This window comes from Brienomyrus brachyistius, chromosome 11, assembly GCF_023856365.1.
Source record: "Brienomyrus brachyistius isolate T26 chromosome 11, BBRACH_0.4, whole genome shotgun sequence".
Lineage (NCBI taxonomy): Eukaryota > Metazoa > Chordata > Actinopteri > Osteoglossiformes > Mormyridae > Brienomyrus > Brienomyrus brachyistius.
Genome location: NC_064543.1, coordinates 26,556,699 through 26,580,748, shown reverse-complemented (window position 1 = coordinate 26,580,748; position 24,050 = coordinate 26,556,699). Strand labels below are relative to the sequence as shown.

Sequence of the window (24,050 nt, the reverse complement as noted above, 5' to 3'; positions counted from 1 at the left end):
CGGAATGCATTCAAATAATCACGTTTTCACAACTTACATTTTCTTGACCTCATCCACACGGCAATAAAATGCACATACGTTTTACAGTTTCTAAGTAGATATGCTAACCGAGGTCACTCGAAGTTCTTTGCACTTCACAATCCACAAATCTGCTGATCTTTAGCACAAATAATTCGATTGCAATACTTGTAATTACACCACATTGTGCTTTATATGTAGGCTAAATTAGCATTACACTTTCTGTATAGTATCTGCCTTTCTTTTCTTTTTCTCCCCAATGTGGCTTGGTCTGATTTATTTGCTTATATATAAATATTGACTGCTGATAAAGAAATCCAAAACTTTATTTGTAGTAGACAAATCGGTGCTCGTCGCATTTTTATAGAAACATTCAAACACAACAAAAAATGTTACACAAACGTTGCTGTATCCATGAATCATCACACTTATGCATTTCCCGAACCGTTCTTTCCGATCTCTCAGAACTTAAGAACAGAAACGCTAAAAAAAAAAAAAAAAGATACATTTACATGTCTGTCATGTATATTGAAGCAGCAGAAGGGCCTCTAGCGACGGCCATTTGTAGTAACTGATCCCCCCCCCCTCCTCATATCTATTTCACATCTTATTGCTGCGGTGCGGTTGGTTTCGTTATCACAGGAGGGCGTATGGATTGTGGCGGACCTTATTAGTGGTCGCAATTGGAAGAGAGCAAACATTAGCACACTGTATTATGTTTTAAAGGATTTATTATTATTAGTCCTTTTTAAAGCACGTCGGTGCTTCCTAGCTGCGCTCCTTCTACGGACAGGCTGTCAGTGTGCGGAGCGTGTCTGCTGACCGGTGCAGAGAGGCAGCGGCAATAGTGCCGTACGGTGCCCCGATGGCAGGCTGGAAGGACGGATCGGTGCAAGAGAAGTACCGCCTGGTCGTGGTGGGAGGTGGCGGGGTCGGCAAGTCGGCTTTAACTATCCAATTCATCCAGGTCGGTAAACACGCGTTGTCTTTTTTATTTTACCAGCCATTGCGCTCCGTGTGTGGGAATCTGGGCTGGGGTGGCTTGGGCTGAAAAGTGTTTCGGTCTGGCATCAACGCTGGCCGAGGCCTGCTATTGTAATTGTATAACACTGGATGGAAACAAATAAGTAAAGTTTTGTGTTTTGTTGCTGTTGCTGCTGTTGTTGTTCAATAGACTGTTGTTTCAACGCTGACAATGTCGCGTAGGGATAGTACAAAAGGAAGATGTGGACTTCTGTATCTGAACACTTTGTCTCACAAAATTTAGACTTATCTCTCAAAATAAAACTAATAATTGATGTATCTCTTTGTATGGACGTAATTTTCTGTCTCCATAATTAAAACCATCTCATCCCGTAAATTTGTTTTTGGCAGAAATCAACGCACGGACTGATAACGCTCAAACAACTTTATTGTGCGAAAATGTGCATAATTTTATTAATATTTCACACAATAAAAAATATATATGTATTGGAAAGTTAGGTAAATTTACACACTAGTTGATGAAATACAACTATCGGCGTTATGTTGATTGGTGTTTTAACAGGAAAATATATTTCCCCGAGGTCCTGCTAAAAGTTTAAAAATAGTTTTTTTAAAATTAGAAGTATCCCTTGTGAGCTAGTGCATATCCGGATCCGTGGGCCAGACGCCGTAACACATCAGTGTAACGGGACTGCTGTGTAATTAAATGACGGGTTTAGCCTGGCAGTTCGGTACTAATGTGAATGCGACCTGGAAAAGGCGCTTTCAAAGGCACTACGAGAGGTGAGAGCTTCCCCACCTTGGGGCCATTAAAATGCTTTCCTGTGTGTGGCAACGGAAGAGACAACAGGTTCGCCTTTAGGGTCGTATTTCGGTGGTCTTTGTTGGGTGAGACATAATGACAAATTGCAAGGTGTAGCGTAGGCTACGTATAAATGGTAATATTAAGTGGAAGGAAAAATGACAGAAAAATCAACAAATATATATTCCTATAATATGTAAATTTATAGAAGCGGTTTGCTTTTACAAAAGATAAAGTTTTAAGGAATTTAAATCATTGCACAGGTGATGCTGTATTCAGTGGAATTCTTGTACGTAAATTTCACCCTTCCATATCAAAACCAAACTATCGACCTTGCTGAGATTTTCTCATTATTGGCCATATGATAAGTGTATATTCCTGACATAATCATGTCAACGCTGTTGTGCAAAGAGCTAGTTGTCACTCTGCTCTTCCCAGATCCAAGACTTTCCAAGTGTCAGCCACTTACCTAAGCGTTCTTCGATGGACTAAGGGAAGCCGTTTCCGCCCTCTATATGCTTTCGATCTTTGTTTCTGTTCCTGTTATTTTTTTTAAGAACTTTGTGACGCCGCTTCACTTTTATTCAAGGCAAATCACGACTGAAATGTGCGAAGGCCAAATGTTTGCACTTTTTCGGTTATTTACAACTGCTCTGTCAGCTTCAGACGTTTTTTTTTCTTAATTGAAAATGTGTGTAACGCTTCCTTTGGATTGCACGGCCCGTTGCCGGACTGTACGATTTTCGCTAATATTTTACCCCGGCTGCACCTTTTGCGTGGGCTTTAAAAAGTATGACCTGCATGAAATCTGGCCAGAACTTACATCATTCGCACAGGAAGGGCTGAAACTGCTGCTCGCTAATGCAGGCCCACCCTTATGCTGCTCCTATTGAATTTTGTGCTGTAATGGGTTTAGCAAAAGCCTATTAAACGTATAGAATCTGGGTTGCAACCTATAGTTTGCGTGAACAGTTTACTGGCATAACCAACTATTCATTGACTTTGATTGTGATTAATTCCCTCAGCCATTGCAGTTCCTTATTTATCTGCATTTATCCCCTTTAACCATACCAGTTGTTTTGAGATTAGTACAGCAAATTCCCAATTCAATAATTTAGTCTGCTGATCCCTTCTGTTTCCTTACTGGGTAACTGACTGGAAGATGGACTGATATTAGTCTGCAGTTAATAACTGAAAAAGTATTGCAGTTATGTTAGTCAGGATAATTAAATGCCATGATAGAAGATAATTTAAGTCATCTGTTATTTTCACTGAATTTCTAATTTGAAATTAAACTTTATATTGTTCCCGAAAACCCATCAGACTTGGGTACTGTGTTGGGAAACACTAAATAAAAATAGATTGGTTGCTTTACCATAGGAATTGCATTACATCACAACGGTTTCAAAATCTGAAATTTATCTGAAATTTCACTGTGGTCACATTCAAATCTCTATGCCCTGAGGACCTGCAAAGCTCCTTTTGACCTCTTCGATCTGGTACTTTTTAGAGCATAATCATTCAGATCCTCCTAGGAAATGAGTTGACGGTGTGAGGTAAATCTGTCCAGTATTGCAACATTGATTGCAAAGAGGGACTGAATATCCCTTGTTAATTTTTCTTTTCTCCCCCTCATTGAACTCTTTCCACTGTTTAGCCTAAATAGTCTGAATATGAACCAGACCAGCTGTGAGAGAGCTAAGTGCCTGCTGCTGTCTCCGCCTGCCTGCCCGCCTAGACGCAGATGCAGGCGGATGGGACCTATGCTATGCTAACACCTGTGCCTGTGCTCGGCAGCTGGGGAGTGCGGCTCTATGAATCGCAAGGTGCCGAGTGAGACGGCAGGCTTGCCCTGCAGCTCAGATCAGTTAACCTCGCCTCGGGTGAATAGCCCAGTGGATCAAGTGCACAGGCTAAAAATTAATAGCGGGGCACCTTTGGCATAAGCAGCCGAAGCAGCACATAAACTGATTCACCTGAAGATCTACTGGCTCCATTTTTCTATGTACTGTGCTGGTTGCTGTGCTGGTTGCTGTGCTGGTTGCTGTGCTGGTTGCTGTGTGCTGGTTGCTGTGCTGGTTGCTGTGCTGGTTATGGTCCACACCTCAAATCTCTTGTTTTGCAAATTTCTTTTGCTGTTAAGTGGTTGGGGGGGGGGGGGATGTGAGTCATGTTAAGCTGATGACCCCGACATGGCTGGCATTATTTCAGTTCAGAAAAGAAAGCTCTGCTCAGGCCTTCCGTAAGTTTGGAGAGAATCAAACTACAGCCTGGTCCCACAGGGCCTGGTGTCGGCATAAAGCAATCCAGTGGGGAGCATCACAAAAACGACAGGCTGAAGAAGTAAAAGGCAATACATGGTGTTCATTTTTATTTTCAGCAAATAAACTTTTAAAGCTTTAAAATGCCCTGAAATAACATTGCAGGCTGTTTCCAGTGGCAGACCATAGGGCATATTATCCTGTTAAAGCACCATGTGTAATAGACTAATAACAATCTGTATTAGCTGCACTAATAAGAAACATCATACCTTGCCCCTCACCTGGATAAGCATTTAGTAAAATAGATTGATGGAAAAGGCTCACTTTGTGTTTCAGTGCTCAGGCATAAAATACCGACAAATAGTGTAACCAGCAGCGGACAGTATGGCTTCATAATTATGTGAAATTTAATAGCCCAGCTCTTATTGCTGCTTTTTTATTTTTTACCAATGGCAGAAGAAATGTTTTCTGTAGGAGCCCCAAGAATGTTGGTGGTAAACGTGATCATGTGGAGCAGTAGAATTCTGTCCTTTCCACCTGTCCTGACGTTTTTCAGGTGGCCGCTATCCTTTGGTGCTCACTGTGGTTCCATTATGCTTTGAACATCTACACCAGCCAGTAGCAAAAAATTTGCAAGAAGGATAACCTTGACTGGGCAAGTATGGACAAGGCATTTGAAAATTTGAAATTCCCATCGATAAGGTGGAGAAAATGCCGGATATACTTTTGCGGGTTTGGAGGGGGGAACAAGTTTTTTGTTGCACTTTAGTTATTTTTGGAAAAACAACATCAGTGGTGTTTTATCTGCCATATCAATGCCTTGGATAGCATACCAATGTTATTTTGCTTTTTCTGTGTTCTCTGTTTGCATATAGATATGATGGTTTGCACACCTTCTGAGCATCAGTTAGTGGCTTTCTGAGTGTGCGTCAGAGAGAGAATGACAGACAGACTGGTTGTTTTTGAGGTTGGTTCCCGGCCAGCATTCGTTTGACACCTGCGTATTCCTCCTCGCTTTGGCACCAAAAACGCATGACAACGCAATGCACCGAGCAGCTTTCCCTCTGTCAAAGCAAACAAGTCTTTTTGCTATGACACCGAATCACTTAAGATGCTTGCTGTTGATTTTTTTATGGGAATACGGAATGTAACATGTTGATTCTGATGTGCTGGGCTGACGGCACAATGTTTCCTCTCACAAACTTTTATCACAAGGATATACACAACTTCCAAATGCCAGAGAGCTTACGTGGTCTCAGCGTCATCTGTCCTTGAGATGTGTTTGCTTCTATATAAAACTACCTCATGTAACACGTAGCCCTGATATCGACAGTGTGGATTTTTTATGGTCTGGCACGAAGAAGACACCAAGATCATTTCTGCCTCTTCTCTCTCTCTCTGGTTGTGTCTGATGGTTTCTTTGTAGTTACTGATGGAATGAAGAGGAGGTTTCAGCTGACTGGTAACATGATATTCATATGGATGGAATGGGGTCTTTGAGTAGTTTTGGTTAAGTTGCAGAGGACATTAGTTGGTTTGAGGTTTTGGCATCTGATGTCCAGTTACGATGTCACTGCAATCAGGTCTGTGACTCTAGTGTCACCAGACACCGGTTTGGAATGTCATAACATCTACAGACCCCATAAACTACTTCCTGTTACACCCACCCAACTGAAGAGGCTTTTGTAATTGTTGTAATGTGTGCAGTCACTAAGACTGTGAAGGACCTTGTGGTGTGATTTTCACTATAAGAACTGAGGAGCCCTGACATGTAACAAAGCAGAAAAAGGTGTGAGAGATGGGAAAACTGAGGATCCTTCTGTTGCCTAGACGATGCGCCCAAGGATGGGATGTAGCATTTCCAGAAGCACAGCCAGTCCTACCTTTACTAGGCCATGGCCACTTGCAGCTTTGGGGTAGATTGAAGGCCAGTCCACTTGGGACGGTATAGCAGCTGAGCGGGGGGGATATCTGTTTTTAATTCATGTGCTGGTTAAAGGTGGGGGCCTGGGAGGGATCTGAATAGCTAAGAAAAAGGCCAGCTTTGTCCATTCTTTTTTTTTGTAATATTCTCCACCGCTGGATGGGACTGCAAGGGAGATGATTCATTAGTTAAAGCATTCATGTTTTGTGTGTGTGTGTGTGTGTGTGTGTTTGTGGATTATATTTATATTACATTGTGGGGACCAAATGTTCCCCACAATGTAATAAAAAAAACCTGTTATTTTGAAGTTGTGGGGACAAATTTTCAAGTCCCCACAAAGATCTGTGAATGCAATCAAGAAAATAAAAATGCCAAAATCATATTTTGTTTCGTTTACTTATGGTTAAGGTTATGGCTGGGTAGAGGTTAAGATCATCATGTTGAGATTAAGGTTTTTCACATATAAATGAATGGAGAGTCCCTACAAAAATGTAATTACAAACCTGTGTGTGTGTTGCATGTATTGTAATGATGCTTTGGAAGACCACTGTCTGTAAAGTGGCTGAAGGATTCATACTCAATCGCGGTGTGAAGATGGGGGACCCTGTCTCCCTCCTGTAGTATCTTGGCCCTCACGTTACCCTTTTGTGGCGTGTTTTCCTTACACACATATGTATGTGTGGCTTTTCAGAGGCCTCGCCTCCACTTGAGGTATCCTGTTTACGTGAATCGAGCACAGGAAGACTCGCGTCTGGCAGCGCTGGTTCCTGTACCCGTGTCTCGCTAGTGAGACAGAAAACTCAGCACCTCTCTGCTGCTCTGAAAAAAGAAAAATGAGGCCAAGCTTGTAGGAAGAAAAGGCAAAAAAACAACGGGGGTGCATCTCTTCGTGCAGAATAAAGCCATTTGCACAACGGTTACTAAGAATGGGGTTGGGTTTTGGGAGAGTGAGGGAGGGGTCACTTCAGAATGAACTGGAGTTTTTCTCATTATTACACAAGACACCCCCGAGCATGTAAAGGTCACATTGCTTTGACAGCTGCTTGATGGCAAGAATTTGGAGAAATTCAGAAGAAGCTAACATCCCTCATGCAGTCAAATTGTCCACTTAGGATGGGTGCTCTGCTCTTACTTCCATGATCAAAGTGAAAAGAGGATGGTTGGTATACTGGCTTCGTAAGAACCTTCTGTTTGCACTGTAGTCCCAATGAGGTCATCAGCCGCGGTCAGGAATCCTGTGCAGTCCACATGCCGTCACACTTCCCCATTGCTGACTGCTCGGGTGACCTCTGGCCTCAGCCTACACACCAGGAGCTGGTAAAATCTGACTTCAGATCAGTCACGCATATCATGCTTTTAGCCTCTTCCTACTGCCCTTCCAGCTGCCACATCTCAGCCCCCCCCTACCCCCCATACTCCTGTGTGGAAAAATCCTGTTCTCTGATCTTCGACCTGTCTTGCTGGAAAGACTTGCTTGACATTTGTTGGTTGGGAACCCAAATCAGTGTTTCCCCTATCATTACATTAGGGGGGCACCCTGCCCCCCCAATGCCCCCCCCCCCTTGAAGGTCAAGTTAATTTTATTTAATTTTATTTTCTGATTAGCGCCAGATCACAACAGAAGTCATTTAAGGCTACGTTTCCTATAGAACAGGTCTATACATTGTCCGTTTATTAAACAAACTAAATAGCCTTATGTTATTTATCTTATTTACACAACAGCTTGTCATTTTTGTCCCTACATGGTCGCTCGTTTACATTTCTCCTCTGCTCTCTGTATCGCGCATGGCAGAGCTCCGCCCCGATGCACACTCACACACACATGCGCGCACACACAGGTGAGCACACTCCCACCAGCGGACAGAGAGCACACGTCAGAAAATATATCGCGTAAACCACCTGAAAAGCAGACAAAAATATCTGCACACTTTCTGGATAATTGTCATAAAAGAAATGTTCTGATGTTAAGTTCAGTTGTTATATTGACTGCTGTCATTAAAAGAAACACATGAACAGCATGAATATTTTCAGTGTCCGTCTGCGACCCTCCCCCCCCCCCCCCCAAAAAAAAAAAAAAAAAAACATAAATAAAGCTGCAAACCTAGGGGAAACACTGCAAATGCATGTAGATCTTCCTGTATCAATTTAACACACAAGCACCCCTAAACCAGAGGTCAACCCTATGGTGAACCCTGATGGACATTTTGATCAAAATGGTTTTTTTTTTAGAATGATAATGGTATTTAGAAATGTAGCCTATATAGTTTTCCCCTCAATCAAAACATGGAGAAAGACAAGTCTTGCCACGTTTGTCTGTGTCCGACAGGTTACCTATCCCTGCGATAAGCTGTGTCAAAATTTAACATGGTTTTTAATCTGTCCAGTGTTTTTCATTATTTTGGATGGGCAATCAGCGGCACAGCTGAAGATCGGCTATTGAGCTTTTCTTGTCCTCTCCTGCAAAGTGCAGCTTCTCCACTCCGTTTACCTCCATCCTCCCTCTGGTCTGTGGGTGGTATTAGGAGGACTTGGCCCTAATGCTGAATTAGCAGGATGGTTGTGCAGTGGAAACAGTGACCCACCACTGAAAATGCCATCTCCCTAAGGATGAATTGTACTTTTTTCCTGATACATGATGAAAATCTATGCATGTGAGAATTACTTGGAGCCTCCTGTCTTCATTAATCAGTGCATGACAGTGGAGTATTTGCTAAAGGGACTCCAGGATGAGTTGCAACCTACATTCATACTGGTTTTCATGGTTTATTTAACCATTAGACTGGGAAGCATGTGGATCCAGTAACAATCTGTACATTCTGTTTTTGTCCTGGGATGGTTTGGCCCAGACCTCAGCATCTCTCTCTCAATGTATAGCACTTGAGACCTGGTTGTCTGCATGCAGGATTCTGAGATGATGGAGCTTTTCAAAGTTGCAGCCCACTTCCTAAACTCACAAGGCTTTGTTTTCTTCATGTTACATTATGTGCACAACCTTTTGTTTCCCTGAAATGTCATCCCTGATGAAATAGAACAGGATTGTTCATATAGCAACCTTCCTGAAGTGCTATGTTTGGTTTGTGTAAATTTTAGAGGCTGACATTATATTGAATACATTCATGTACTTCATTATGGCAGACATGGAGGAATCTGGACTGTCAGTATGCCACTGTTTAGCAAAATCAAATCTGGTTAAAAAAGGAATGTTTTTATTCATTATATTCTTAGTTGTGGGCTTTAGAAAGTATTCAATCAACAGTTAGTGCATTACTTATTGGGGTGTAGTTATCCACTAGGGAGGGCACATGTTTGGAAGATACAAATTGATGTTCCTGTAGGACACATAACATTTTGGACTTCTTCTGTTGGGTTATAGGGGCATCCTAACCCTTATGTGGGGGGGCGGGGGAGCACTGCTACTGAAGGGCTGAGATGTCAGGTCAAAGGAGCATCTGTGAGTACTGGTCTCTCAACAAACCACCACCACCCCCCACCCCCGCACGTGCTTGATCGGGTCTCGGGGGCCGCGCTCAGCCTTGGCGTCCCCGCGCTCAGCCTGTGGTCGCGTTCAGCAATTGACTAAATGCCACGGCAGAACCTCCCTGTCGGCTCTTGGCAGCCGCGGAGCCCTGGCTGTCCTGAAATGCCCGGGCCGACGCAACAAAGCATGCAGCTCTCACAATCAGGAGGCTCAGTGGCTCGTAAAAGCACCACATGTTGGTGATGCTGCTGCTCAGAGTCCTTTCCTACATGGGTCTGCAAGACCCACATCTGTCATATTAAAGCCTGTGTGCCTTTTAAGGATTTATATTATTTATATTATTTTATTTATATATATATATATATATATATATTCCTCTGAGTAAGTGGTTAGTGCAGAAGTTTGTTTTTGTATTATTTCTGTCATTGTATTGGAAAAAAAACATGCTATTTAGCAGTTTAGTAAGTATTATCTAGAGGCTGTGGCAGATTTTTTTACTGTGGTTGTTGTCTGTTTCTCATGATAAAAATGATAACCAAATTAGAATACCATTGTTTATTTATTGTCAGTTGGCTTATGAGGACAGATCACAGGAGGCTCCCGTCCATGAGGTGTTTGCGGGGGTTGCCTGATACAGTAAAAACATTCTTACCTAATGATGTTGCCAGTGATGTGCCACCTCTGGGCTCGAGCTGCAGTGCCGCTTTTCTTCAGAAGCGATGCCAAGGAGATGCCCCCCATGTTCTTCCTCTGAGGTCAGGCTCCAGTATTTTCCAAAACCATAACGTTCTTGCTAATAGGCTGCTTAGGCCAGTGTATGAGGACCGTTATTATGGCAGCTTTCTGGTTAGCCGGCCTGTGCGGGACCAGTCAGTGCCCTCTGTGGTTGGTTCTGTCCACAAGGCCACATGCAGCCCTGGAACAGAGGGGTAAAGGCACGGCTTCCGGGTGTCACATGGCCGGCCGGCAGGGTCCGGAGTGTGGTGTGGCGGACATTTTGCACACGCTCTGCTAGTGTGTCAGACTCTCAGCAGGCGGCCTATTTAGTAAAGTAGTTTTGTGACCAAGGGTTTCCATTCAAGGCCAAACTAGTGACCTTCTTTTGTTCTCTTGAGTACTGTGCTCAGCTACTAATTAGTTCTTGTTGGTAAATGTGTGTACAGTCATCATCCTCCCCAAAAACAAATTTGTTTTTCTTTATTCAACTTAAATAGATGACTGTAATCATCCATCTTCCAGCCATTTATCCTGGTCAGGGTCGCAGAGATATTCCTGGAAGATATTCCTGAAGTGAAGGGCATGATGCTGGGGTGCATCTCGGACAGTTATCATTTCTTCGAATAATGTATGCAGGTATGAACGGCTCCAGTTGAAAGTCAATCCTGTGCAAGGTTCAGGGAGATACATTTTAATTAGCACCCAGATGACAGCTGGGACATCAGGTTAAGTGACTTACTATGTGGGTAATGAATTCAGCAAAGCGATTAGCTGATGTTTACGGCTCCTGGGGATCATCGGTGGTCTGCTGTCTTAGTAAGAAATTAACTGAATTTGTGACCCATGTTGCAGGCTTTTTACTTTTTAACATGCATTAAATAACATATGTTAAATTTAATTATGTACATGTAGTTAAAGAATGGGTGGTACAGTGGCTCAGCTAGTAGTGCTGTAGCCTCACCTCTATAGGCTTCTAGGTTTTATTACTGTGTGTGTGTGTGTGTGTGTGTGTGTGTCCATAAGGGAAAACTCCTATTTTATAAAAATCAGTGACTGCTATGAAAAAACTAAAAATGCAAAAACTCTTGTACTTTGCTTGGTTACTTATGGTCATGGTTAAGGCAGGGTGGGGGTTAAGGTTGTCATAGTTAGCGTTAGCATTTTTCCCATAGAAGTGAATGAGCGGGCCCCATAAGGATAGGTATACCCTACGTGTGTGTGTGTGTGTGTGTGTGTGTGTGTGTGAGAGAAAGAGAGATGTATGTATTATGTTGTAGAGACCAAATGTCCTCACAATTTGATAAAAACCTGTTATTTTGATCAAAACACAAGGAGAAACTCAATTTCAGAAATCTGTCATTGTAATCAAAACATTCAAAAATGTATTTTGTTCTGTTACTTATGGTTGAGGTTTGGGCTGGGTAGGGGTTAAGGTTGTCATTGTATCGTTTTTTTGATACATAACTAAAGTACATCAAGTTTGATTTGACCTTTAAAATGCTATAATTTAAACCTCTCTGAAAAGTAGAATCAAGCAAAAGTATCAATGTAGTAACCATATCTATTCTTTGCGTAAAAGCCCAACACAATTTGCTTGCTATGGGCACAAGCCATTGGTCAGATGTTTCAGGGGGTGGGCAGTTGGGTGGGCTGGTGGTCTTTGATGGCTTTTTTGATGTTGTCTCCTGAAGGACTTGAAACAGTCCAGAGGTCACCAAACAGGCCTGATCTTCAGTGGAACCCTTGAAGCCATAAAGCCTCCAGTACTGACCAAAGGGCTAAGTTCTTTTATGACCAGTGGGGAATTTCAGTCTGCAGGGGACAAAGGCTCTGTGGGGGTTGAATCTGGTGTTTAGCCCTGCTTGTCTCTAGGTGGCGCTAACTGGAGCCAATAGGTCCTTTGGTTGTTGAAGTAACTTGTTGAGCAAAGGGGTGGGTTGGCGGTGGAGGAAACCTCCTGAATGCAGGTCGTCTCAGGTGAATGGCAGACGGCTCTGCTGTAGGGGAATCTGAAAAGGGGTCCTCTGCCGTAAGGTCCTCCCATTGGTGACTTGGTCCCCATGAGGCTGGTAACAGACGGATGACTAAAATCAGAGCATCAGCATGGGCATCCTGCTGTTTAGATGCTGTAACAGATGTTGCTATGCTGGTGGTTCCCAGTATGCGGCCCTGTCCAGGGTCTGCAAGACCCAACTGCCACTAGGGATGCCAGGGACTGTTAATGTCACGCTCCAGATGATATTGGAATTGGTTTTGCCCGTCTGATTTAGCTGTTGATCAGGAAATTTGGACACTGGGGAAATTCTTGCTTATTTTATCTCCAAGAACTGAATGTTTTAATCCTGTTTCAACTGGACTGCTTATGGCCACCCTGAATGCTGAAGGGTATCAACGAGACTGATATGCTGGCAAGGGGCGATGGGGTCTTTGGATCTTTGGTTCTGGTGTATTATAAACAGCCGACTAGGTTAATTTAATTAGCCTTTCTGAGGATGATTTTGGCAGCCTCTACTCTCTCCTGTGGTCATCAGTTCTTGTGGAGCCCCTCTGATTTGGAGGAAAGCCAGGGCAGAGATATACTGCCAAGGAGGTCACAGTGAGGTTGACACTCAGCTCCAGGCCCATGGCGACCTGGTGCTCTGTAGCAGCCGTTTGTATACCATGTTCCATCAAGCAACTGCTTGCCCTAAGTCTTTGGAAGTCTTTTGATCAGCAAGTTGCCGAACCTTCATACTTGGTTTCACATAGATGTGACATAACTGGGGAAAATGGCCTCAGTCAGTGATCTGGAAGAATCAGAAAAGTCAGGAATGGCCTTGTCTCTTCAGCGTCTCACAGCGTCGGATTAGGAGGTAAGAGCCTCATACAGAGATGGCTCATCGTTTAATTTCTCCTCTCCCATTACTTCTCATGTGCTTATTGGTGTGTGTTGCCAGCAGTTTGGATGATGTCATGAGAATAATGGGTGTTATCCTGAGAAACTGAGTCATTTTAGACACAGGGGTGTGCAAAACTTGCCCAGTGGTGTCTTCTGTGTAACCAAGACATGTGGAGGCAGATGGGGCGCCCCCACGCTCTTGTCTGGTCCAAGATAGCCCGCCCCTGACCCCGTTTTCATGATTGCAGCTGTGCAATGACGCTGACCTGGTTTACAGGGTCGAATGTGAAGAATGGGATTGTTGGATCAGTGGTTGGCCTGATCAGTGGTTCTTCTACTGAGTAGAAATACCTTTTCCACAGGCACTGTTTGCATGCACCTCGGTCACAACTGGCTTGGTGCGCCTGACGTCATGCCCAAGACCCTGGGGCGCCGATCTCTCAGAGGACTCGCTGAGTCTGGTGTAATGTCAGGGGATCTTGGCCAGCTGAGATGGGAAACAGAAAGAGCTGGTTAAAAGATGGGAGAGCGGAAATTAATTTGTCCACTTCCTCTCTCGAAATATGATTTAGAAGAGTCTGGCTTTTGGGAGTCTTGAGAGAGTCTGTGACGTTAGTGTCCTGTGTTAAGGCCTGGGGGGGGGGGGGGCTTCTCACATGAACATACTTTGCCGTCCAGTCTGAAGGGTGCTTTGCTGAACCAGGAAGGAACTCTCCAACATCTGGAAGAACTTAGAGCAGCTGTGCTGTAATTCACTGCTGGTGTTCCCGTAAATGCAGACTAGCTGAAGTGTCCAGTGGGCAGGAAAAAGCACATTTCCCCCACCCTGAAGTGACCTAACTGGTCTCCGTCACTAGTTCCATAAAGAAAATGTATGTCCTGCAGCACCAGACATGTAATCATGTCATTGTATGTTTTTCCTTCCGCTGTAGGACCTCTGTTAGTTTTCTAGGACTTTCTAAAGGTTCAGTTATGGACAGAGTTCACTGAAGCACTGTGGTAATCAGTTAAAAGCGAAACTGGCTATTTACTGTGCGTCTTGCGTGAATTAGGGAAGTAACAAATTTAGCTAATTTGTCCTCAGTTATAACCAAGTAGCTGATATGTCTGAGGCTGTGATTCATAGTAAAAGGGAGAAGAGAGGAAACCGTTTCAGGTCAAGAGGAACTTGGTGGGGGGGGGGGGATTTTTAAATGCATGGGGGCAAATTCCTGGGCACTGTGGTTCCTGTAGAGGTCCTAGTATAACGTACTGTTTTCAGGACACCTGGTTTTAGTTAACATGGTTAGAAGAGGCTGCCTCTCAGTCCAGCAGAGCCTGGCAGCCTCAGGCCCCTACCTGACACCCCCCCCACCCAATGCTTTTGCTGTATTTTCCTCAGAAACAGAGCATACCTCACGTAGACACTTTAACCCATTAGGAAAATTCTGCCCATGTCTTCAAATGAAAGAATTTTCCAGTTCTGTTATACTTTAGTTAACCTTTAAGAAACTTTTTTTAATGACTGGAAAGTCTGGTTGTCATTATTTGTGGACCTTTTGAGTGTTTTTGTAAAATTCAGACGGCTAATACCTAGAGAGCTTCGATCAGGTCCTGTTTTTGTGTTTTGGTTCATTTTAGGTTATTATCCTCAAGCCTTGACATTGCCACAACTTTGCTGTACATTTACCCTCGTCCTGTTTGGCGTTTGTATTTTTAATTGGCTTTGCTGGGAATGAAAGGCTCCCACCCCGTGAATGTGAGTGCCTCCCATGTGACGTCATTGTCCCTCCCTTCCCCAGCATCCTGAGTGTCCCACGGCGTGCAGGCGCCCCTCCCTTCCTCTGGGCCCACGTGGGCCAGCCAGCAGCAGGGAGGGGCTGGGTTGAGTTCTGGAGGGAGGGCGCCTGCCTTTTCCTGTGCCGGAGTCCCGAGCGGGTGGCCCAGAGACCAGCCAGCCAGCAAGCTGCAAGCAATACGCTGCACGCAATGGAAACTTCAACTGGGGGGCAAGGGTCAAGGGGGCCCGGGAATCATCCGGGGTGGGTGGGCGTGGTCAGCAGAGAATTCTTAAGGCCAGTGTCTTGAAATGTAATCGACCTTTGGTATAGCTGGAATTAAAACCATGGCAACTATTAGACTTGGTGATAAAAATATGAGTGTGTCATGGGCACTAAGACATCACTTTTGTGATAATGGTGATGATGGTGGTGATGGTGACCTCATCTGGTGTGTGGGCTCCTCCTACTCCTGCAGAAGGGGCTGTGATGTCATCGGGAGAGTTGATGTGCTGTGCAGCGGGGCTGGTGGGAGTGGTGGATCCTCACCATGCTTTTTGGGGGTGTTCCCTGGGGGGGCTGGGCTTTTCACCAGCTGGCAGATGAGTGCAGAGGGCTGGCTTATGATGTCATAGCCCGGGGTGTTAGCGCTAACAGTTTGGAATGGAGGCAGGAGGGGCTGTGTCGGTTTGGGGGGCGTTCCGGAGGAGAGGCGTGGATACGCCTGCTAATCCTGCACCTTAATGTCTAGGGTCACTCAGTGCGTAAGGGTCTCTGTGACCATGCTCTCATTTCCACTCGTGTTGATTCACCAGACTGCAGACCTGTTTCTTTTAACCTAAGTCAGAAGTCTAAAAAAAAGAACAAACAATAATTCTGTTTAAATATAAATAATATGGCCAGTGCCATAGTGAAAGATGAGAGGCAGAGATGCCCCCCCCCCTTCCTGTGGTTACAGTGTGGGGGAGACAATGAGAGAACATGTGCATGGATTAGGGGGTGTAACTGGATGCATGACTCCTGACTGACACAGGCACTTTAAGCTACCCCAAGTGTGGGGCGTGACCTCACATCCCACAGTGAGGCATCACCGGTCGGAACAGAAGGACCCCACAAGGTAGAAAGCTGTATATGCAGGTAACTACAGAAAACCGGAAGCGATTCAGCGCAGCCATCAGTCAGGACAGGAAATAAAGCCACACACTTCCAGCTCTACACCGGAATCTTTAATAGTCTGTAAACTGACAAAGCGTGCTCCAGGCTGAAGAGATTGCTGCCAAAAGCATTTTTTTCATGAAAAATATCAAAGTTTGAAATATAGGATGTCTCGAGGCCTGGACTCATGAGTTTGAGGCCTAAATGTCACTGAAACATATGGTATAGTAGTAATATATAATATGTTTCCACTAGCCCTGTGTGGCGTGTGGGATCACCGCCCCTCATCGCCAGCTCCACACTGGACTGGCTTTTAATCCCCGTGCCAGAGCCACCTACCCTTCTTGGTTTTGAAATTTATGCCTTGAATTGAGAGAGGAAAAAATGAAGGAAAAAAAAAAAAACTGAGATTTTGTTCCTCAAGCTTTCAGTGAAAATTAATGAGACATCAGATCCCTTAACCACACAGTTTTACTGTACAACCATAACTAGAGTGGTGTTGTGTTTGTTTTGGACCAAATCAACTTAGTGGTTTCTTTCTTGTCTGAACTAATTCATGTTTATGTGTTTACTTTGTGCTAAAGGGATGCAGTGTGAATGTGCGTTACTGCTGGTGCCGTGGGGGCCATTTCTTCTTAACATTTACAAGAAATCAGTGTTTGGACTGTAAACCCTGGTGCAGGCTACCTTTATTGTTTAACAAAGGGTCAGGATGCCGGCTTCCGCTTCCCGCATGAACCTGTATTTACATGAATCCCAGCCTGTGTGCCTCCATGAGGATCAGCCGCTGTGATTACATGGATCCCTGTAACCGCTGTCGCTTGAACCATAAACATTTTATTCATCGTCACGTGTGCCATATAAACAACTCAGGTGGACTCATGTTTTGTGTCGCCGTTTTCTTCTTTTCAGTCGTACTTCGTGACCGACTATGATCCCACGATTGAGGATTCTTACACAAAGCAGTGTGTGATCGACGAGCGGGCAGCGCGCCTGGACAGTGAGTGTGCTGCCGCCGTTGCCCATGTGGAAAAACGAGCCTGTCTTTTTATCTTTGAGGGCCATAAACAACGGATATAGAGCTAAAATCTGTGGGTCCCAGTAAAGGTTCACCACGAGACACCCGAGTCCGTCTGTGCCCTGTCTTTACTTACTATGACCTGATTGACTCAAGATACATGGTCACCTTTCAGGCTTATTTTAAATCGAGTATTTGGTCTTTTAACGTGGGAGTGAATGACCGCACACGTTCCAGTTCCTATGAACATTAATACTGATGATGGGGCTGATGTAGCCATGACTTAGCAGCTTAAGAAGGTCACTGGTTCATATCCTCCAGTGTGATGCCACTCTTAGGCCCTTGAGCAAAGCCCTTAACCCTGATTGCTCCTGAGACTGGCTGACCCCGCGCTTAGTTATATGTGGCTTTGGATAAAAGCATCTGATAAATTGAATAATAGTAGTGTAATTTAGCTTAGCTATCTTGCTACTATAATTGGCATAGGATTCATTGTACATAGTAGGGGATGGGGTGAGGGCACCTCCGGGGGGCAGGGTAAAGGTGTGTAAAGGCTGTGCTCTCTCACTGCTATGCAGTCTTGGACACGGCAGGCCAGGAGGAGTTTGGTGCCATGCGAGAGCAATACATGAGAACGGGAGAGGGCTTCCTGCTGGTCTTCTCCGTCACCGACAGAGGAAGGTGAGCCCATGTCCCCAACCCCTTTCCCTCACCCGTACAGCTCGGGGGGGTAGGGGGAAGGTTAGGCTTAGGGATCTTCCAGCTGGTCTTCCTCTCCCTCACTTTCCTCACTCTCTCATCCCTTGCTTTCTCTTTCTGTCCACCCTTTTCATGTGTCTGTGTGTCTGTGTGTGTGCGCGTGTGCGCAGCCTTTCCTTCCTTCATTTTTATCATCCCTACTCTAACTTGCACCAGATTTACTGTGTGGCCACTAAGCTGTCAGCTCTCTGTTTGCTGCACTGCATTCCTGTGTCGATGGGAACATTTTGTTTATCCCATTTGGAGCTGAGCGTCCCACTCACTCGGCTCTCTGCGGGCCTGTGCTCTTAGCTCCCTGCAACTCGCAAATCGCCCAAGGCTGCATGGTGTCCCGCAACAGAACAGTCAGCTCCTTCCTGTCACTTTTGCGACATTGTGCCTAGCTTTCCTGGAATGCCCTAGTGGCACGGGAGGGGTTAATCATGTACAGGTCATCCCCGTCCACCTTGTTCTCCGTTGGACCCCTTTCACAAAGAAGCCCCATCCAGATTGGATTGTGCAGAGGAAATGCTTTCATTTATCTGGCCTCGATGCTGCATTCCACGGAGGTTTCCCGAGGAGGGGAAGCCTCCACATTCAGACAGAACCTGTGACGCTTGGGGTTTCCCGTGGTGTCCTCCGAGCACGCACCGCCACGCCGGTGTTTCCAGGAGCTGTGTCCTCACACTGTGCTCATCTCTGTGTTTGCCAGTTTTGAGGAAATCTACAAGTTTCAGAGGCAGATCCTCAGAGTAAAAGACCGTGACGAGTTTCCCATGATCCTCGTAGGCAACAAGGCAGATCTGGAGCTGCAGAGACAAGTAAGTTCTTAAGGGCACCCCCCGCCTCTTTCTTAATGTTTCCGATCTTTTGTGTGAGCCCCTCCCATGGAAAAGTCACTGAGGTCTTTCACTTCCTTAATCACATTAATGTTGTGATGGAGAGTGGGAATCCTTATCCTTATTAATCTGGTAATTTTTTTAAGCAGAGATGCTTGATGGTTTTTTTCCAGAACATAATTTAACCTCCACGTGATTGTGATTAACTCTATTGCAGAAGGCTGACTAGCCCATGTTGACTGCATAGCCGCTGCCGTTAGTATTGCCAGTATTGCCATAGCAATACTACTTCTCAAACAAGTATTGCCTGGTAATACTACTTACACTGGTGATGGTACCTGTGGTAGACAGTTCACAGAGATGTAGGCCAATATATCATATCAAGACTCAACTCAAGCCTGCCACCCAGAGGATGAAAAATGCTATGACAGCTAAATAAACAAGCGAGCTGTTATCTCTTCTTCAGTAGAAGAGTTCCTTATGAAAGACTATATTTTTGTTTTTTTTTCAGGTTTTTCCCTTTATATTCAGCATCACCTCAGAGCTTTTATTCAGCTAACCTCAGCTAACAGACCCTCTCCTACTGTTTGTCTTTGCTCACTGTTCCATTGTTATTGTATCACTTGACTTGATGCTACTTTGTATTTTGCTGTTTCATTGTAGTAAACAAGTTCTAATAATATTTAGATTTTGACTCTCTTCTGATGTTAGGTTCTAAATATGTTCTGTATAGCTTTGCTCCAGTGCTAACTTACACATATTACTAGTCACTCGCTGGTTGGTCAGCTTGGCAGCACCATTGCCAGTTCCTTGACAGCTGTATGCTTGTAATATACTATCTGTCTAATTTTTATGTAGTTTTAGGTCAAAGTGTCTGCAGCATATGATTAAAATGATTGAAAATATGAATTTTAGTCCAATGAACTTTTAAACCCACTGAACTGCATTCCTCAACCGTTCCAGCAGGGGGCACAGAAAACCACTCTTCAATTTGTTTTTTTTAATGGTAAATGGCTTCTGCACAAGGACTTAAGTTCCTGCAGCTTTAAGGTGTGCTTCGAGTTGCTATTCATTTCTCCAGGTGACTCAGGAAGAAGGCCAGCAGTTGGCCAGGCAGCTGAAGGTGACATACATGGAGGCCTCAGCCAAGATCCGACTGAATGTAGACCAAGCCTTCCATGAGCTCGTTAGAGTAATAAGGTGGGTGGTTTTTCAGGATCTGTCCTGGTGCAAAGCTCCAATTCTGAGGCCATTTATCACTCTGGTACTTAATATATTTGATTCTGTTGAGACCAGAGGGCTGTGGTTAATTTACATGAAAGCTCCCATAATTTTACTTAGTGTGCTGTAACATTAAAATGTGGGAATGAGACGCCATCCGTTCAGCTAAGCGCTGCTCTGGGTTCTGCAGGAAGTTCCAGGAGCAGGAGTGTCCGCCTTCACCAGAACCAACCCGCAAGGAGAAGGACAAGAGTGGCTGCCACTGCGTGATTATCTGAGCTGGGGTGCCTCCCCACTCCCATTTTTTTATTTTATTTTACCAGTGCCTGCCCTGCCCACTGACATCACTTCCTGTGTGGATGACCACTGCCTTCTTTGCTCACGTGCATGGCCCCGCGGTTGCCATAGCAGCGAAGGCCTTGACTGGAGAAGCGATCCTGGAACTACACTAATAGAACGACTAAGGCAGACTACAGAACACGACGGAAGGTCGCTGTCCGCGCCCAGTGCACAAGAAACAGCCATCAGACAGGAGTACAGAACCTATCAACACTAAGCACTGCTTCTTAAAATGATAAACAATTCCTTTTTGTATTTTGAAAGACTTCTATTTGCCTCGTTGTGGAATTTGTACGTTCTGACAATAATGCTGTCAGCAAACAAAACAAGAAAATCCTGAAATGTAAACAAGCAAGAGAATATTTCCACCTTACGGTGTGAGTGTTCAAATTAAGCTTTGTGTGTGTGTTGTGCCATAACTGTTTTTGCATTAATTTGCTAATCAACTACTGTACAAAAGAATTGTGTGTTTTGCAAATGCATATTCAGTGAATTACTTTGCAGAAGTACAGTTTTGAAGGTTGAAGAGCTTGGTTAACATGAATAAACACAAAGGTATATTAGTAACTATGGTATAAGTACAGAATTTGCCAAAAAATACTATGGATGTAAATGAAGGAATATGTATTCAGTATCTGTGTCTTAGGATGCGGTTGTTTTGAGATCCACATCCTGACTGTCTAACTGTAATTTTTTATTTTTCTGATGCATCAGCGATACTATGAACCTGGACATTCTCCACCTCGTACCGCTTTGTCCACACCTTTCGCCCCCCCCATCCTCACAGCCTCGACCAAACCAATCATGTGTAGGGAGAGGGAGCTGGAGGCCACGCCCATTTGGGATAGGTTCTCAGCATTTCAATAGTACTGCCCCCTCAGTCAGGGGCACTTGTGAACTTTCTGGGTGCCTCGCCTCAGTCCCCCAGGTGAAACTGGCTTTGTGACATCAGGCGAAGCTGGTAGAACTGGGACAGATCCTGTAAAGATCAGTACAGGTTTCTTAAAATGACTTTGGTCCAGGTGTTCACCTTGGGGTCACCCAGATTCTGATTTAAGCAGTTATTTCCATTGTCTGCTTTGATACTGTAAAATGCCTTGTATAATACAAATTGTGTTTTTATATATGTTTCCTGGATTTTCAACAACAAATAAACAGCTTTTAAACCACTGCTCTGGATTGAAGATGAGGTTATGTCTTCACAGTGATCTATGTGTCTGCATCCCATGGGTTTGCTTGTGACTAAGTAGTAATGTTTCCCTCATCTTCCTCACTTGACGCATGCCTAGCCACTGGTTACTTTGATGAGAGCTGATGGTGAACGGCTTTTGGCCATATACCTTTTATATGTTATTTTCTTATCAAACTGGTTAAGTATTTTTGTACACTTGTAAAAAAATTGTCATGGCAAGGTTGTGTAACTGTTTAGTCAACTCCGCTGGTTTTAAAATTTGTTTGGCAGCTTTGAAACGTGGATGAAGAACATTCTGGTTGGCAAACACTTTGCCTTACCTGCACACTAAGTGGATTGGCTGGACTCCGCTGCCGTGCCCTGTCACAGTTATACAGATCCGCCATGCCTAATTTGGCGTTGGAGAGTATCTTGTGGTTTGGTGGTTATGGTCCTGGTGCAAGAGCACCATCACTCTGTCCTTTTATTCTGGTGTACGACTCTCTGTCCACCTGTTTTCTACTGTATGTATCCATATTGTGTAATTTTTATTTTTCTTTAGTTCCTCCTGTTGTATAGCTTCCAGTGCTATAATAAAAACTGGTCAATGTATTTGATGTTATGGTCACTCTCCCTAAACCTCCTTCTGCAGGTCCCTCATGCTAATTTTACATATTTTGCTGGCACCAATTTTGTCTTTTTCTAAAAATATCCTGCACATTTCAAATCTATGGTTTTTAATTCAAGAGGATAATTGTTGTAGCCCCATCACTGCTAAAATATATGACTGGAGCCATCTGTGGCTGCTATGGCTGACTTTTAAACATAATGCTGGACCTTGATCACAGGCTTGACCTTTTATCGTCACTCTGCCCCCGCTTTGTGAAACGGGAAGCTGACATTTTGGCTGAGCGAGTTTTGTGCACATGGGGGGATTTTGCCTGCCCTGTTACATGGTCCAAGCCTTCCGGTCACCCGTCATCAGCACAGCCAAGTGGCCGTTTCCCACCTTTAATGCTCACACAGACTCTGGCAACAGCCCCATCCCTGCAAATTTAACAATGCTGGGGTTTCCATGGTGCCCAGAAAAGGTTTTTCACAGAGCGACGAATCATCAACATGTCTGTAAGCATCAAAAATTTTGCTCATGTTTTATCCATTGAAACATTTTTTTTCTGGGTGAACTAGGAATTATTTACCAGCAGCCTTAAAGAGAGTGAACAGAATACACAGAATAATTAATCAATAAGTCACCAATTTCTCCCTGTGAATATCCCTCAGCTTCTCACTGTTACGTCAGGCTGATTAAATCCATCCATCCATCCCTTTTCCAAACTGCTTATCCTACTGGGTCGCGGGGTGTCCGGAGCCTATCCCGGAAGCAATGGGCACGAGGCAGGGAACAACCCAGGACATGGGTCCAACTCATCGTAGGCTGATTAAATCATTGTTTGGAAAGGGAACTATTGAGGAATTTTTTACAATATATATGTTAAATTTGCCAAAATGTGAACATTTTATTACTTATGATGAAACATTATTTATGATGAAACATGCATCTAGAGTTAAATAATATTCTTAATTCTTTTTAATAATGAAAATTATCTGCAGGATCCATCCATCATTAATTCAATTCAATTTATAGCGCCTTTCACAACAGAGTTGTCCCAAAGCATTTTACAGGGTTGTGTTGTGATACATGAAACAGAAGTAGAGGGAGATACAGAACGGTGGAAAAGAAAAGAAAGAAATTGAATAAAGAAATCCAGAAGACAATGGAGGAGAGGAACCCAAAACTCCCAAGTAAGGAGAAAAAAAACCTCTGGGGGTCCAAGGTCAACTGGCTGCCCAACCCCCCCAGGCATACTAACATTACAGAAAAGAGTGGACATGCTTTCTAACAGGGAGGTATATGCTGGGATTAAGAATGAAGACAAAGTCCATCAATCAGTCCATTATCCATGTTGGCCTCTGAGGGGTAGCCAAGGTCTTTTCTCCACGCTGGGCTGTGTTGGGTGGCACTGAAGGCTGCACCCACAATGATTTAATTTGTATGGCCCATTTGCGATGTCACCACTCCATGGGACTGAACCAGAACTCCAGCTCAGATGGTGCCCACCCTGGGGTACCACCCGGACATGTGGATGGTCAGAACATGCATTGACACATAAACGGACAAGCACAGTACATAAAAATGACATGTACAGAAGCACTAGCAGGCAAACTTATGGTGTGGTCGGTTGCAGGTAAGCTAAACTAAATTCATAGGTCTTCAGTTGAGGTGTGTAGATGCCTTGCTGGGTTTTAACAGCCCTACATTTTTTCTCTCGTCAAGCTTTCTCTTCTGGTCACTGCACTGGCATCTGCAATAGCCTGTTGAGGTACTTTGATCCAGTGTCATGTGACCAGCAGTGTATGGTATGAGATGTGAGCTAGTGGAAGGAATGTATCACAGTAATGCGCATGCTTGTATTTTCAGGGCCTCCTGATGGGGATGGAGAAGTGGGCACCTTGGATGATGTCCAGCTCAGCTGGCTTGGAATCTATGTTCTGATCTAGAAGTTCATGGGCTCAAATCTTGCAGTAGGAAGAGTAATCTAGCCTGACCTGGACCCTTGAGCAGAGCTATTTCCCCAGCTGCTCCAGCGATACTGGCAGCCTTCCTTTCCTTGTATGTCATTTTAGGTAAAAGCATCTGCTAAATATGTGGTGAAATGTGCCAAATATTCCCACCATACAATTCAGCAAAG

The 24,050-nt window shown here is 44.3% G+C and overlaps 1 protein-coding gene across 2 annotated transcripts; it reads left to right on the top strand.

The window, feature by feature from the left end:
• The first annotated feature begins 608 nt into the window (after window positions 1-608).
• On the top strand, window positions 609-21,912 carry rras2 (RAS related 2). Of its 2 annotated transcripts, none has more exons than XM_049030393.1 (6): window positions 609-985; window positions 16,887-16,974; window positions 17,571-17,673; window positions 18,443-18,551; window positions 19,651-19,769; window positions 19,981-21,912. In XM_049030393.1, the coding sequence occupies exons 1-6, from the start codon at window positions 884-886 to the stop codon at window positions 20,066-20,068; spliced, it is 609 nt and encodes a 202-aa protein (XP_048886350.1). In that variant the 5' UTR covers window positions 609-883; the 3' UTR covers window positions 20,069-21,912. The 2 variants fall into 2 exon arrangements, with proteins under 2 accessions (XP_048886350.1, XP_048886351.1); XM_049030394.1 differs by lacking the exon at window positions 609-985 and adding an exon at window positions 3,955-5,032.
• Window positions 21,913-24,050: the final 2,138 nt, after the last annotated feature.